Source organism: Cryptomeria japonica, chromosome 4 (genome assembly GCF_030272615.1).
Source record: "Cryptomeria japonica chromosome 4, Sugi_1.0, whole genome shotgun sequence".
Taxonomy (NCBI): Eukaryota; Viridiplantae; Streptophyta; class Pinopsida; order Cupressales; family Cupressaceae; genus Cryptomeria; species Cryptomeria japonica.
The window spans coordinates 373,339,375-373,357,105 of NC_081408.1; the positions used below are offsets into that span (position 1 = coordinate 373,339,375).

General features: G+C 38.0%; 1 protein-coding gene across 2 annotated transcripts in view; it reads left to right on the forward strand.

Annotated features, from left to right (window-relative positions):
• LOC131047416 (carboxyl-terminal-processing peptidase 3, chloroplastic) overlaps positions 1-17,731 on the forward strand; it is a 190,084-nt gene that overhangs the window by 153,991 nt on the left and 18,362 nt on the right. Inside the window, exon 8 of one of the 2 annotated variants that reach the window (XM_057981306.2) lies at positions 2,618-2,737. The exons of the other annotated variant lie outside the window; for it this stretch is intronic. Coding sequence (XP_057837289.2) covers positions 2,618-2,737 — 120 coding nt within the window. The remainder of the gene's footprint in view (positions 1-2,617; positions 2,738-17,731) is intronic. 2 annotated transcript variants of the gene reach the window in all.

Below are 17,731 nucleotides of genomic sequence, written 5' to 3' on the forward strand. Positions count from 1 at the left end.
CTGAACCCTATTCCTTTTGCTCATTTTTTAGTAAGAATCAAGTCCGGAGCGTCATTGCGAAATCCTAAGTTATCGGCATACTTATCCTGATCCATGATAAGATTGAGCATTCATGTACAACGTAAGTCCCCTTGTGATTCCAGCATTATCACATCAAACCACTGAACTTATCCACAAGTCAAGACCTGACATTTCGTAACCTTGGAGTTGTCTCATTTGATCGCGAAGCATAGCATATGAGAGACTTTGTTCAAGAGAGGATAAGATACCTTGGTATTTTATTCTGTGTTCGCATGTGCATAAAAAACACATCAACACACTCTTGACTCAAAATAAGGCAGAGATTAGGGATGGTCAAGCCAAGAGAAAAATATGTCAATCTTGAGTTATTTAATCTTCTTGTTTGAGGTGAAGTTTCATAATGCATTTGTCCTTTTTTAAGATTTTAGCAGAAATTTATGTTGGCACAACCACTACAAAATGGTGCTCAACTATGACATTTCTTTCAATACCAGGTGCAAATACATAAGGTATTGCCACCTTTGTATGCCTTTGGAGCATTTTTATGACAACTCTGACACTAAAAAAAGTTGCTTGAATGACTTAAGTTGTTTTGTCTCTTTGTTGGTCACTCTCTTATGAGGTAATTGCCACTTTTATAGGCCTACGGTGTAATTTGGCCTTGGTATTGCCATTTTAAAATGTCTCCAACCTTGTCTTGGAACCGTTTTCATTATCCCAGCATGTTTCACTTACAAGATTACCACATTTTTGATTGCTGGGCAGAGGATTAGATGACTTTTACAAAGACAAAGTGCACCCTATTTCTGATGTTTCAAACATCCTTCATGCTGGGTGCCAATCACTCAACACTCTCCCCTACTTTGAGCACACTTCATGAACAACTTAATCACCTAAATGCTCGGCACACTTTCATAACCCTTTTGCCATTTTTTAAGCATGCTTTTCTTATGATGCCACTTTAAATGTGCACCCCAAGTTTAATGATTCATCTTTTCCTTTAGGCAGAGTTTCATGATGTCTTAGCCATTTGAAGAAGCATGGCAGAATTTTGAATTGCTTTGTCCTGTTTTCCCTTAGGAAAACATTTTAAGCAATTTGCCACCTTGATTTGTCTTGTTCTCTTTCTTGTTTTCATAAGTTGTTTCTCTTGTTGTGATCATATTTTTCCTCGTGAAATTGTTAGCTATAAGGAACAAGGACATGACAATCAATGCAAATTGATTGGGAAGAAAAACATTGACTTTAACTTGATGCAAACTCAAGGATTAATTGACAACCAATTGACAATAAGAGGCCTTGAAGTGAAGTTTTGTAGGGGTACCAACATGCTTCTAGTTGAAGAACTCATTGTAGATTTAAAGTTAGTTGAGCTATGAGCTCAGTGTTCCCAGGATGTTTATTAGTTCTTTGTGGCAGAACATTCAGGTTTTGATCATGTTGTCTTGGTTGAATGAGCAAAACATTACCAAGTAGTACCTACCACCTCTCTAGTGCTATCAAATTGATAATAAGAGGCCTTGAAGTGGAGTTCTGTAAGGGTACGAACATGCTTCTAGTTGAAGAACTCATTGCAGATTTAAAGTTGGTTGAGCTAGAAGCTCAGTGTTCCCAGGATGTTTATTAGTTCTTTGTGGCAGAACATTCAGGTTTTGATCATGTTGTCTTGGTTGAATGAGAAAAACATTAGCAAGTAGTACCTACCACCTCTCTAGTGCTATCAAAAATGGGTAAATTTTCCCCTGATATCACATGTTTTAAAAAATGAATATGAATACCCAATTTTTTCTCCAGGCATTGAATTCACAAAACAAAATACTTCCTTGAAGGAAGCATCTAAACATTCAAACAGACAAAGAAGACAACATTCCTTTTTTATCTCACTTCTACAGTATGGCTTTTGACATTTCAATTAAACATTTGTTGGTAATATGACTCTATTCACAAGTGCATAATATAGAACAACATGGTTCTCTTCTAAAATCCTAGATTTGATTTTCTATACACCTTACCCCTTAGACCTTTAATTTAATATATTGGGCTCCTTTTCAAAAAAAATAAAAATAATATACCATGTGATTTTATGATAGAGAAACCTGAGACATTACAAATTTATACGTTAACATATATGCTTATCCAACACTTGTGCGGCTTGCAATTGTTTTGCAAAGATGTGAGGCTCTCTAGTTCTGGTATTTCCTGTGCCTTCTTTTGGAAAAATATCTAATGACCATTGGTGAATTGATAACCTGCACCTTTGAAGCACCACCTGTGAAAGTTCATATAACAACCTTCTGTTCTAGGCGCATATTAGTTATCATTTCAAATATTTGATCAAGTATCATAAGAACAGAGTTTTCAAAATGATGACTATGATTTATTTTGAAATGCCTTTTTTCAGTTTATCTTTATTTCTTCTAGAAAAATAACACTTCTTGTATGTCAGTTTTACCTTGTGACACTTGTCCAGAATTCATGAGAACAATGATTGTACACTCGCAAACAGATATATCTGTTTCTGAAAATTTGTATCCAATTAGATAATTTATATGATATCGTTAAGTCTTTCTTAACATAGACTAATGTTCGCATGAAGGTTACCCTATCACGGGAGACTATTTTGCTTTCGCCTGTGTCTAGTGCTATTATTCTTCACAAGACACCTGATGGTCATCTTATGAAGACAGGATATGTCCGATTATCTGCATTCTCTCAGGTGCATATTTGTCGTCTTTCTTTTTTGATTTTTTCTTGTATATGTCATATAGTTTGCTATTTTGAATAATTTAAACATGTGCAGTTGCTTGTGTATATTATTGTCTTATAGTTGCAATTTCAAAAAATCTGAAGATTATTGAGTTGAAAGTATTACCTTCTAGAAATGCTGTAATCCAAGGCCTTTAGTGAGATCTAGAATTCAATGAAGATGGATTTTATCACTTGCAACATTTTGGAAAATGCATTTTAATGAAATTTCAAGGAAATTGATTGATCTTGAAATCTGCAAGTGAACTGCATGGTTTATGCATGACAAATTTAATCTTTAAGAAGATTCATAGCATCGGTGACATTTCCATTGGTTGTAATAAATAAGTGTCAATCAGCTGGTAAGGATTGTGCGTTTTAAATGTAAGGATACATGTGGTTTTATGATAGAATAATTTAAAAACTTAGCTAGTCAAGAGGCTCACTTTTCACTAGATATTAGTTCTGAATTCTGAATATAATTGATGTTGGAACTTTCATTATGGTCTTCCGGTGGTACAGAATTTTAGGGAACAAAATGCTTTTGCCTTATCTAATTATATCAAATCCTTTTCTAGTTTATTGCATGTGCAGGCACTAGGTATTATGATATTATGCCTCACTTCTCTAGTTATCAGAAACAGTTTGTCTTAATATAGCTATATATGACAATCTCTCGCCATAAAGCCCTCACCACTATTTTAACATATGGAATATACTTTCATTTTTATTCGATATTTAATAAATGTTCAGCTGGCTTTTGGTCCCTATGTTTATGAAGCAATCAAACTAACAAGAACACAGATCTTATCATTGCCTATTGTATGAGATTAGCATCGTCTTTGGGATTGCAACAGTCATCTACATTAAGGTAGTGAGATTTATTGTTCATTCTATCAAATATTGAAGATGAGTTTAACCACTCACTTTCAACAATCGTTCCCTCTATTGAAAAGTGAAATTGAGTAGTAATACAATAGACAAGATTAGGGGATTTGCATACTAGAGACCTAGTTTGGAAACAAATGACTTTTTCTTAATAAAGTTAAATGCTTATGCAGGCTGTATGCAAGATATATAAACATGAATATAACATTAATTGTCAGAGACTAATTTGTGGGCATCAACATTGACACTTGCTACACACTTCACCCATTTCATGGCCTTCATGGCCCCTCGCATAGCCAGAATCATTGCCTTCCCCATCTGACAATTTCCACCCTCAAGGCACCTCACCCTTGAATCTACCACGAGTGCTGTGATCCATAAATTACTGAGTATATTCCTTAGGCTAGTTGTGAACTTATGGAATTTGATAGAGTTAGAATTTGAGTTCAATTAATTGACTGAATTCTGCAACAAGATTAAAAATAACAAGAAATAAAATTAAGAGAGAAACACCATGAAAAAGAAGAACCAATATACCTTAAAGAAATCCCTTGGGGGTAATATCTCTAGAAAATTGTGAGTCACACTCAGTCAAGTACTCTGAATTATAGCAGCAAAAATTGTTTGCGGCAAACCAAAAGTAAGATTTTTTCAAAAAATTGGGAAAAAAACATATCAACAAAAAACTAAAAAAACTGAAAAAATGAAGAGAAAAACCTAGTATTTTGTAATTTCAAGACATTTTAATAGCCTGGAGATATAGAAAGAAAATAAGAATGAAATCAGCGATTTAGGTTGGCAATCCCTAGCATTGTTAAGGGGCAATGCCTCTCACATGGGTCTGAGCATAGTGCCTTGAGGGGTGCTTCTCTTCATGAAAATTTATTAACTGGAATAGAGACTAAACTCATGTAATTTTAAATTCCATAATTATGTTTCATATGAAAATTTATTTAATGGTACACAAATTAAGCTACATGTGGCCAATAATTAACTTAAAAATTGAATATCTATGAACGCCACTAGAAGTTTCCAAACAAGGTAAAAATGACTTTAAGAAAACAACAAAAAATTAAGCTGCTAGTCCTCCTATGAGAACAGGTATGGGTTTGGGCCCCAAATATGATACAAATTTGTATATTATTTTGAATATGTTATTAATAATATTATTAAAATTATATCATTATAATTAAAAATAATTAATTAATTTTTTTCTGATTTACAATAAAAAATAACATTAAATTAATTTTTAAAATGCTGAAAATATTATAATTAATTATGTATTTAAATCAAGCAATTTTTATTTTAATTAAACTTATATTAATTTTTTTGATTTTACAAATACATATTAAAATATTTATAGCATATAAAATATATAAAAAAAACCTAGTAATTAAGTACTTATAAATTTAAACCTTATTCATGGGGTGGGTTATCTATATCCCTAGTGGGAAAAATATATGGCTGCACAATTTTGGGATTGATCCTATGAATCATGAGGGAGGCACAAGACAATAAAGAACACGGGTTGGGGTTCGAATTCAGATTAAATTTTGATAATTAAATTCAACGAGCCACTCCCATCCACCCCATTTTCAGTTCTTTCAAAAGAATTGAAACAATTTATTTCTCACAAACTATATGCATTGTGTATGGAGAGTCCCAGTTATATTACCTAATAAATCGCGAAACATTACTAACCATTACCTTGTCATGTAGAAGGAATAACAATGTCAAAAACCCTTATAAATCCATGAAAATTGCATCCCGTGATTTAAACTTGTTTTTAATTCATTTAAACCAAAAACAATGGTCAATCAATGTTGACCATGATATTTTTTAAAACACATGATTTTTTTGGGAAAAAATTGTCAACTATGCCAATTCGTGTTTATGAAAATTAATTGTGTGGTTTTGGCGATTTTTGCTTCTACACTCTTAATAGCTATTACAACCGATCTTTAGTTTGTAGACTTTCTAATGAAATTGCAAACACTCTTCCAAGACAAATTACAACTTTGCAATACGATTTCCTAGCACTTTGCTACACAGTCGTGAAAATGAGAACAAAATGCTCACTACAACTCCCAAATCTTGAGTTACAGGATTCAATCCACTCCATACATGCATAATTTGATTGCAAATACAAATCTATGGATAGCTAAGACTTTTGGAAGGTAAAATGTGTTAGACAGCTTAGATAACCTGTGGGCAATTGAGAGTGGGGGTGAATCAGTTGTCAACAGATTATAGAACTTTAAGCATTAAAACCTTATTACCGGAATACATAAACCAAATACCGAAATAGCAGATATAACAGTTAAGCACAAATATAAACCACAAAACATTTACCAACCATCCACAAAAGATAACACCAAGATTTGCACGTGGAAAACCCTGTAAAGGGAAAAACCACGGTGGGAAGCCTACCCACAGTTAGATAATACTTCTGCAGTAAGTATGTGATTACAAAAAGAGGGGCTTGCACATGCAGGAAGACCAACAGCCTAGAGCGCACTACTCATCACAAAAGGAGCCTCATTGACTACAAAATAAATCCAGACTATAATCCGGAAAGAAGAGTGAATTGCAAGAATAACATCTCCTATGCCTGAGTACAATTTTGGTTAAGCTCAGTACCAGAGGTCTTAAACCTCTTTCACCAACCCAATTCGATCATCTATGATTGACCAAAACCTCTGCATATGATTACAACCTTATTCGCACACAGATAATTGCATAACCCCTAAAACCATAAACCCATAACCATAACCATGATCTACAAAGAGATCTTACATCATATTTATACCAACCCCGGACCTAAACAATTAGGTCGGCCTCCTAAAAGATAATACAATAAATTCATAACATAAACTCACAATCCAATGATCAACCAAGTCGGCCTAAGACCGAAACAACATAATCCAATCAATAGATCCAACCGGTAACACATCGGGATCATCCACCAACACGTTACATAAACCGGTCCATAACCTAGTAGAATAAGATAGAATTAGGTCCGGTCCTAAATGCAACACCACCGATCAATAGGAACACCAACAAGATAACCAACTGCATCCCGAAAGCCATCTAGAAGCCGCACCAACACCACTTATCAAGTGCATCAAAAGATCTTCAACAAAGCTCTGTCGATAAAACCCTTACTGGTGACCAAAAGGCTTACGAGAACAAATGATAGCTCTTGAGTCATCAAATCCCGAACCAACTGATCATGATACACATCTGAATAGCATGAATGACAAATCCAAACCAATTCCACAAACCAAAGCATACCGGAGCATACCGGATCAATATCATAATCCAACCGCTCTACCGGAACCTACTGGAAACCGGTAAACAACCAAAACAGCCAGTGTTGCCATCAATGACAAAACATCAATGCAACACATAATCAATTCCTCCAATTGCCAACAAAATGACCATTGAGGAATAAGAGGGAACCAAAAATTTGAAATCTAGAATGCCAGAGGATGTAGGTTGTTGCGTATAATGAAATTGCCACTTCTACAATTGAAGCTTGTACATCTTTAGCTTTTTTCTAGTCTACCAAAGCCTATAGATTGATATCCCATTCCATCCTGTAGAGACTCCACTATCTAAGAAATTGGCTTTGTCCAGAATCATGCCAACCTATTTTTGGATCATGGTGACTGCAAATACAAATCTATGGATAGCTAAGACTTTTGGAAACTAAAATGACCATTGAGGAATAACAGGGAACCAAAAATTTGAAATCTAGAATGCCAGAGGATGTAGGTTGTTGCTATACTGCAATTGAAGCTTGTACATCGTTAGCTTTTCTCTAGTCTACCAAAGCCTACAGATTGATGTCCCATTCCATCCTGTAGATACTCCACTATCTAAGAAATTGTCTAGAATCATGCCAACCTATTTTTGGATCATGGTGACTAGAAAATTTTCCCCTACTACACCACATTCCACCTCCATGATTTTTGCCACCCCATTTTGATCCTTCTCACCATTGCAACTAAGAAATTTTTTGCTCTAGAGTTCTTATGCAGCTAGATCTGATTGATTAATCTTATGGTGCTAGTGAAAATAAGAAGGCATTCTACCATTGCGCCTATTCCTTCTTGACTTTGAGCTTATGCAAAAGAAAATTTGTGGGTCAATCGAAGAGGAAACTAAGGGATCTATCTTTGAATTTTGATAGAGGTAGCAAGGATGATGATCTCAAAAGGAGCTTTTATATCTTAGTTGAAGTCTATTGAGGTAAGTGCATCGATAATCCATTAGCCTTGGCCCAAAATTTAGCAATACAAGAACCTAGATGAGGGCTAGGATATCACAAAAGCGATCTGTCAATTGGCCAAGATGCCACAGAAAGGGTCAAAGGCACCATCAAAGTGGTTTACCTTTTACACCAAGGTGGCACAAAAAGGGTCAAGGGAGCCACTAATATGGTCACTATCTTTACGTTTACACATAAAATAAAGGGAAGGTGGCTACGGGTGTGTGTGACGAATAATTTATGTATGTTGTCATTGCATATACTCCTTGTATTCTTCTTTGCTTGGTGTTTCTTTGGAATAAAGTCTTTTCTTAGTGCGACGGTGCTTCCATTGTGAGTGGGTAGTCATGGAACAAGATTCTTGTTTGTTCTGTTGCTGTGACCATTGACAATACAGTTTTGTCAGTCACATCTTTTTGCCATTGTGGTTTTATTGGATTATCGTTTTCTTTTGATTTTTAGTGGAGATCGTGGGTTGTGTTGTGAGGTATTCACAAATCACCCCATTGCAAATGGGGACCCCTACTTTTTTCCTGCTTTCTAGGTTGTTTTAGATGTCCTTAGCTATTAGCCTTTGCATTTGAAGGGGAGTATAAGGTCAGGTGGCTAGGAGTCAAGTAGATAGTCTTGCATGAGTGTCAATTAAGTAAGTTTGCAAGGTCTAGATATCAAAAGTTCAATCATGAGTAAGGAAGAATTGCTAATTTGAAGGTCACTTCAAGTGCTCCTCTTAAAGGAACGAACTTCACTTCATGAACACTCCTTGTGGTGAATTCCTTGCATTTCCCCCACAGAGTGAAAATTCACTATAAGATCTCATCTTGAACAAGTCATCATATATTGGAGTCAAGAATGTAAGTGAAAGCGAGCAAGGGAGAGTTTCATCTTGATTTGGAATCCACCTCATAAGCACAGCCTCCAGAAGGACTTCACCTTCAAGGAAGGAAGAGCAAACTTTACCTTCATGAATTTAAGGAGATGAGCGAACTTCACAAGTTGGAAAGGATGGGCGAACTTCACAATTTGAGGAAAATGAGCAAATTTCACCTTGAACAACAAAGAAGTGAACTCCATAAGCTAAGGAAAGAATGGTTTCAAGAGCAAGATCGAAAGGCGAAGTTCATATTGGAAGTAGAGGAGTGAAGGAAGCTTGAAGGAGCAAGATGAAATCCATGATGGAAGAGCGAAGGAGATCTGAAAGCATTCAAATTGAAAACAAGTTTCATGAACTCATCCACATGAGCGAACTTCATGAGCCCAACCTCAGGAGCGAACTTCATCTTCAAAGCCTTAGGGGTGAAATTTAACTTCATGACTTCATGTTTTGGAGCGAAATTCATGACTTCAAGAATTGAAGTGAACTTCATAACTTAACCTCTTGGAGTGAACTTCATGAGTTGCTAGTTTGGAGTGAACTTCATGAGTTGGGGTATTGGAGCGAATTTCACATTCAAGGCTTCACAAGTGAAATGGAAAGATAAAGAGGTGAAGGAAATTTGGAACCGCTCACTTCATGTTCAAGCATTCACAATCGAACTTCATGACTTGCCTTCTTGGAGGGAACTTCATGACTTGCCTCCTTGGAGCGAATTTCATGACTTGCCTTCTTGGAGCGAAATTTTCCAACTTCATGAGTTGCCTTCTTGGAGCGAAATTTTCCAACTTCATGAGTTGCCTTCTTGGAGTGAAATTTCCAACTTCATGAGTTGCCTTTTTGGAGCGAGCTTCATGATTTCACCTTTTGGAGCAAATTTTATGAATGAACACACATGAGCAAGCCTTCATGAAGCAAAATTGAAAGAGAAGTGAAAGATGATTGATAGCATTTAGCCTTGAATAGATTCAATTTGAAAATAAACTTCATGAACTCAACATTTGGAGCGAAATTTTCTACTTCATGAGTTGAGCAATTGGAGCGAAATTTTCTACTTCATGAGTTAAAGAATTGGATCGAATTTCAGGTAAAGAACAAACTTCACAAGTTAGGAATTTGAAGTGAACTTCATGAGTTAACAATTTGAAGCAAAATTCATGATCAAAGATAGAAGAGCGAACTTAAGTATGAATGCACTTCATGAATTTGAATATTAGAGCGAACTTCATGAGTTGGTGATTAGGAGCGAATTTCCTACAAAGGTGAACTTCATGAGTTCAACATTTGGAGCGAATTTTAACTTCTTGAGTTGAGAAATTGGAGCGAATTTCATGAATAAGCCCACATGAGCGAATATCAACTTCATGAATCAAGCTACATGGGTGAATTTTAACTTCATGTTTGAGATAAGCAAACTTCATGTAGGAGGCTTCAAGGGCGAATTCCAACTTCACAAACCAAGGGATACGAATGAACTTCAAGAATTAAGACATGAGCGAACTTCATGATTTGACCTACATAAGCAAACCTCACAATTTGAAGGATATGAGTGAATTCCACAAAATGAGCCTTCAAGAACGAATTTCAAAGGAGTGAACTCTACTCCATGTATTCTTAATAGAAGGCTAAGTTGCAAGATTTGGAAGAGCCGTTTTGAGTTGAAGGAAAATGGAGGAGAGCAAGTTCAAAGGACAAGGGCAACTTAATGAACATCAAGGGTGGAGTAAACTTCAAGAGCTCCTCTTTAAGAACGAAAAACGACTTCAAGTGTTGCTTCATGGGGGCGAATTCTCTTTATATGCTCTTATCAAACCTATATATCGTGTAATTGATACTTGCTTGTTTGTTTTGTAGGAGATGAAGAAAGAAATAAGATCACACTAGAAGCATTCACTTACACAAAGACATGAAGGGAGTCACAAAGAAGGAATTCCAAAGGAGAGGGACAATGGTGACATCAGAAGTACATCAATACTTCAAAACCAAGACCTACATCGAGCATGATTGAAGAAGCAAATAGTTTCAGAAGAGTTAAAGTTTGCTTCCCATCATCATCATCCCTTTGAGCAAACCGGATAATGTTGAGTATCAAGAGATATCTCTCAACATCTCTTCATGATGATGAATCAAATCAAGTCTACGAAGTGCAAGATAAAGGTGGAATCCTAGTCATTGTCCCAATCACTACCTCCACCAATCAGAGAGGTCCACATCAGCACATTGAATCAAGTTCATATATGAAGGCACAAACTCCGATGTACCTACCCTTGTTATCTATTGGTCATGCCAAAGTGTTGTAATCATTTCATTGGCCGAAGTGAGTTTGTTGTAACAAACCCTAATTAGGGTTTTCATTGTAAAATCTCGACCACTGATCTCAAAGTGATTAGAGCCATTGAATTGTATTGAGAGCATTATAAAAGGCTCAAGTCTTTCATTTGTAAAGGTCAATAGTGAAGAGAATAAAATAATAGATAGCTTAGAAGAATAGCTAGATTAGAATATAAGTTAGAGTAGGGGAGGGCAAAGATTGTTGCCAAACTTCGTTGTAAAGAACAATTGATTTCATTGAAGTTTTGGTGAATTTGATTTGTTATTTCAACAACTCGCATGGTCTTTGCTTCTCAATTTGTTTTCATGTTGATTAAATTGAGTGGGGGAATTTGCTAAATGTATTCATGTGGAATCCGTTTTGTCCATACCACTAGCCTCTTACTGATTGTAAGTATGCCTTGTGTGGTCAACTGGAATGATATGAGCTTAACTTTGAATTGTTCTACATTCATTGCTTATGCATAAACTTGAATGGTGATCGATGTTTGATGGTATTGATTCGAATATCTTTGAAATATCCTTAGAAGATTGCACCGAGTTTGTGTCAAATTGTTCAAGTTGATGGTGAGACCTCACTCAGTAGGAGGATTCCATCTAGTCATTCACTCATCTTCCTGCATTCTTAGGATTAGAATAGACTCTCTCAACCCCTCATCTTTTGCCATTTTTTTCGAACTCTAACTAGTTTAGGATCAAAGAGCATCACCATATTCTAACATCAGATGATCTAAGTTCCAACGAATCAAGCATTCAGGCATTCAAATGTAAGTCCCCTTGTGATTCCAGCATAATCACATCAACCAACGGAGCTTATCCATACGTAGTGACCCTACATTCATGAACCTTGGAGTCTTCTCAAGTGATCCTTAAGCTAATCTTCAACATTTGAGAGATTTTGTTCAAGAGAGGATAAGATACTCTTTGGTATTTTATTCTGTGTTCGCATGTGTATAAAAAACACATCAACAGGTTGTCTAAAAAACAGTTATACCATTCCAAGTTTTGCGCACGCAATTCTATTTTTGCTATGCATGACTATTCTTCTAAAAACATAACCCCTTCAACTATCACCAATATTAATACCAATTCTTAATGCCTATTTCAGTTGCTACCAAGAGAGGAGTTGGGCTATAATGAACTGTAGAGTCGTGGGGTTTGCATGGTAAAGGAAATATTGGAGTCATTCTTTGTCTATTGAATATATTCATTTTTCATATGTCAAACTTGGGAATAGAAGATATGTTTGGCATGAGACAATATGATTGTGTTGAATCAGAGAGTAAGCTGAGTAGGAAATATGTGATGATAGTGTGAAGATGTATTCGAGTTTGCTACAGGGTGTTGAAGACTATTCGTTCTTATGTCGCGAGGTTTCTTGTAGCTGCAGAATGGTGGGTGTTTCTATTTTCTTGGTTCGGGTCTTTTGGATTGTAGTGAACAAACAAGGTCGTGAATGGTGAATGAGTATCTACTGGGGATGTGATGTTTGAGTTGAAGATTTATGAAGAAGTTGTGTGTGTGGTGAGTGGTAATTGTATTGAGTCAAATTTGATAAAGAGACTATGTTATTTTTGTAGTAGAGTATATTGTTTGAGATGGGGATTCAAGTGATACTGGTTTAAAGAGAACTAGTCAAGATTTGCTTTAGATTTCAGTATATTTTTGAGTTGGTGCTCAAACTTAGGTTGGTGCCTCAGCTATTCGGAGTTGGTGCTTCGAGGAGGGTTGGTGCTCACTTATGTAATTTGGGTTGGTGCCCATTTGTTAATGAAAGCTATTGTGTGTTGTGGGTTTTTATTTGAAAGGGTTTTCCATGTGAATTTCAATGTTTGCTCTATGTTTTATTAGGTTTCATGTTTTTAAAATTTTAAAATATTGATTCACCTCCCCACCACCCCCCTTCTGTATTTTTTGTGTGCTCTTTAATATCAAGTTTGTAATTGGTATTTGTAAAATCTTTTTGCCCATTTGCTGATTTTTAGGTAAACTCGAAGGATTTGAATTGTGACAATATTCTAGCTTAGGGTTTCCTCTTGCCACATTTTTTATGATTCTAATGAGAGTTTGATAAGTGTCGCAACACTTTAGATCATTGCAAATAGTCCTAAATTTTGCCTAAGTATCAACCCCATTTGTGTTTTAGGCATTATTTTATCCATCACGAACAACTGATTTGAGAAATCTTCTAATAGGTCTCACTTAGGTCAAATTTTTGTAGATGTTCCTTTTTATCCTCAATGCCCTTAATAAATGCTAGATGTTGCAAATATCCAATAAGGCTCTATGTATTTGAGCGTTTCAATCTTTTTCTACTATTCTTGCAGAGTTGCAGACTTTTTGAGATCTAGCAGACATTTCTTGCTTATCCAATGTCTTGTTTGACCTCCCTTTTGCATGAAATCTCTTCATGGTTCATCAAATTCTCTCTCCCTCATATTTTCCTTTGTTTCCTCCTTTTTGTGGGATTTCAACTAACATTTGTACTTCCATTCCTCACTCCTATGTCCTAACCTCACTTTCTTTCCTGCAGCCCCACAAATATTCCTTTTCCTCATCTTTTTGGACTTTTCAAATGGATCTAGACTTTTTTCTCCTCCACTTCATGTACCCTAATTCGACAAGTTTTTCTATCATCGTTTGTAACTTCCTTTGTAAAATTCTTGGCCAACTTTGGACATCCGATCCTCCAATTCCCCTATCTTTTCCTACATTTTCTTCCAAGATTTTCTTGTGGTTTTCAAGTTGGACTTCCACTCCAATGTCTAGTCCTTGTGCCCACTTTGCCATTGATATTCTGCAAAGGTTCCTACCAAAATTTGAAAACTCGGACTTGGCATAGTCTTGATAGCCCAAAATAGGACTCGGACTCGGGACTCGGCACAAACTCAGCAAAAAACTTGGCTAGGACTCAGGAAAAAAGAAAACAATGGTTTTACTATAAAAAAAAAGAAATTAATTCATTTAGAGAACATGAAAGCCTAATTTGACTATCAATTTGTCATGATTCAAACATTACACACGTCATATGATCTTCAAACATTCAATAATTGATACTCATAGTTTCAAACTTTCAAATATATAACAGCATCATAAATTTATAAATGTTTGCATATAATGATATGTCAAAATGAGAAAAACAACCAAATACAATCTATATCTTCCTCTTTCCCCTTCTAATGTGACTCAATTTGTTAGGTGGGTGCTATGCTATAAAAAAGATTATGAATTGTTTCTTCAACATTGTCTTTTTGGATCTCAAATGCTCCTCTTCTCTTCTCCTTTCCTATTTTGGTGTTCAGCCTTGTTTTGGTCATTTGGTCAAGATTAGACAAAAAAGAAGTGAAGGAAAAGTCACTTCTTAATGTTTTTTTAACCTCCCTAGCGACACCCAAGTGGACTCGAGAGTCCATGCCCAAAAATTGGGAGTCCGAGTCTGGGACTTGGAGAGTCCTGGGGGGAGACTCGAATGAGTACACCCTAGAACTCGGCCGGAATCGCCTTAGGAGTCAATGGCAAGTGGACTTGGCTAGAGATAGGACCCAGGAGTTAGGAGAGTTCTTGAGAGTCCTCAAACTATGGTTCCTACTACCTTTTGTTGCTCATTTTTTCCTCACAAACTTATGGACTTTCAGACTTATATTGTAATATTCAATTTTCATGTCTAGTTCTAACTCGGAACTATACATCCCGCTTTTTAATCGCCCAAGCTTTGTTGGATTTCTGCAATTTGCTTTGTTTTCCCCAACCACTCCCCTAAACCTCCTAGGATGCTATTAATGGCTCAATTTGATCCTACAAGTAATCTAGAAGGATTTTCCCACCTAGAAACACATGTCCATCCCTCGAGGTGCAGATTTTCTTGCAAAATCAATGATGGATAAGGCGAATATGCTACCATTGATATGATGGTTGAAGTTCTAGATACAAATGATCTTTATGCCACTTCCAAGCTGCCTGTTTGACAGATTTCACAGGATTTCAGCTTGTTTCACATACCACATCAATTATGTCTAGGTCTTTGTCAAATTCTTGCAAGTGATTAGGTGACCAAATGAAATGTTATAAATACCAATTCATTTCACGAAACAATGGTTGATCATTTTTCCTTTTCCATGAAATTGCAAGTGTTGAGGATTGCCTAGGGTTTCAATTCTTGCAAATCCAATCACCTATTGAATAGCATATTTTGTAAACCACAAAGAGTTATGAAGTTTGTAAGTAGTGTCTATAACTAAATGTCTCCTTGACCAATGAATTAGAATTCTAGCTTAGTGTTTCCTCTGGCCACATTGGTTGGTATGATTGTAATAAGAATTTGATAAGTGTCATAGCATTTTAAGTCATTGTGGACTTTGTTTGTAATGGTCTCTTCCTTATTGCGAATGGATTTCTCAATTTCAGGGAGGGATTATTAAGTATGTTATTTTGTTTGATATCATATCTCTATTTTTATTCATTGTGTTCTTCTCGGTTGTTTGCTTCACTGGGTAAACAGAAAGAGTACAAAAGTAACACAGAAATAAACAATGCAATAACAACATGAATACGAGAATAAGCTTTCCATTAATAACTCAGAGTGTATACAATGTTCATAGTATTATCTGTCGTAAACAACACACCCTTCAATACCTGCAGGTGGTACAATATATAACAGTCGAAGGGGTGCGACACAACCGTCGCAACTCCAACTACCTACCCGTCGGCTAACTAACTACTAACAAATGACATTACTACCAAAACATAAAATATACATATTTCCCGACAACATCATCCCCCCCCAAAAAAGAAGAAGTCTCTGACGACTAACCACAAAATTGGAGACAATGCAACTCATACAAAATATACATCCAAGACAAAACTAAAGAGGGGGCTGGGGAAGCGTCCCTGAAGTAGAAGGCTGAGATGCCGGTGTCTGGGCCGCCAAGCGGGCGTGGAGCTCATAAACCTGCTGAGTATGTGCAGTCACATCACGCTCCGCCACCAACACTTTCTCCAAAGCCGTCTTCACCATATGCGCGGCTTCCAGCAACTCCTCTTTTGTATCCGCTGTCTCCGTCATACAGACCAATCGATCCTGCAACAGGCTCCTCTCGGCAGTGACTGCATCCAACTCCTGCTGTACGAGGCTCCGCACACTCTGCTCCGCCGAAAGGCGAGCCTCCACCTCAGCCTTCTCTGCTCGGGCCATCTCAAGCTACGCCAACAACTGGGCCCTCTCTGTTGCCCACGAGGCCTGCTGACTGGCCACATCCCTCTCCAACTCGACTCGAGCAGCCTTGCGGACCGCAAACTCATGTTGCGTACTCCTTAATGCATTGTAGGCGTCTCGGTAGACCTGCTCAATCTCTCGGACGACTGCCATCACCCGACTCTCCATAATGGGCTGATGCACAATCCAAGCCTGTAGCATCTCATCCGTCTCAGTAGTCGGCCATCCCGGAGACTCAAAGCATGTAGCAAAGGCTGCGGGGCAGCCCACCTGCATAAACTGTAGGACCCTCTCTAACTCCACCACAACCTGCTGCAATGCTCGCGTCTGGGCCGTGGCCACCACTCGCCTACCCCTCGTCACCATGTCAACTAAATAAGCCTCAATGTCCTCCCCCTCCTGCTCTGAAGGTTGTGACCGTGACGGAAGTGGCATCTGTGTAAGAGCGCCAAGGGGTAACTCAGAAGTCTCTGTCGGAACCGATACTGCTGCATCCTGCTGGTACGAGGGTACCTCCTCCGACACTAGAGGTGTAGCATCCCCCTGCTCCTGGATGGCAGAGACGACCTCTCTTGCCTTGTTCCCAACTACTGGTACATGTGTCTCGCCAGAGGAATCGTCCAAGTCTACTACCTCAGCTCGAGTCTCTCGACAAGGTGAGAATACAACAGCTCCCACCAGTTGTACCGATGACATCTGAAACCGCTGTGTCAGCCAGCTCTCCATAGCCACTACCGACGGGTCTGCACTGGGGATCCCCTGGACTCTTTGCATCTCTACGACCGGGGGATGTGTCGCCATAGCCATGGGCTCCTCCAACAAAGAGGCAAAAACAGTCACCACTGCCTCAGTCCCAACAACATCCAACCGCATCTGAGGCTCCGTATCAACCACCTCCCTCAGTCCCTGCTCCTCATCTACCACTACCTGATGCGGCAACTCTGCCATGTCTTCGGTAAGTGCCTCCGTAGTCGGGGCCGGTCTCGAAGGTGGTGCTCGATCCTGCGGAGGTGATGCTACTTGTCGCTGGGTGGGGCAAAGTGCAACTAGTGTGCGGCTCTGCCCAAATGCCGAAATAAAGGTGCCTCCCACTCCAGATGACATCACAGGTGTGCCCATCGGTAGCAAGGGTGGGGCAAAAAGGACTCTCTCCTCTGTTGCCCTGCTACTATCCTCCTCCTCATCCTCTGCTTCTGAATCCTCTGTACTACTGGAAGTCTCCCTCCCACTATCAGGTTCCCCTGAGGCCGTATCTACCGTCCGTTTCCGCTTCGCAGAAGAGTGCCCAATGTCCAGGTGTCTCCAATACATGATAGGAGGCTCACTCGCTACCAACGGTCCCTGCGGCCATACCTCCAACTCTGCCTCCGGCACTGCTTCCCGCGTG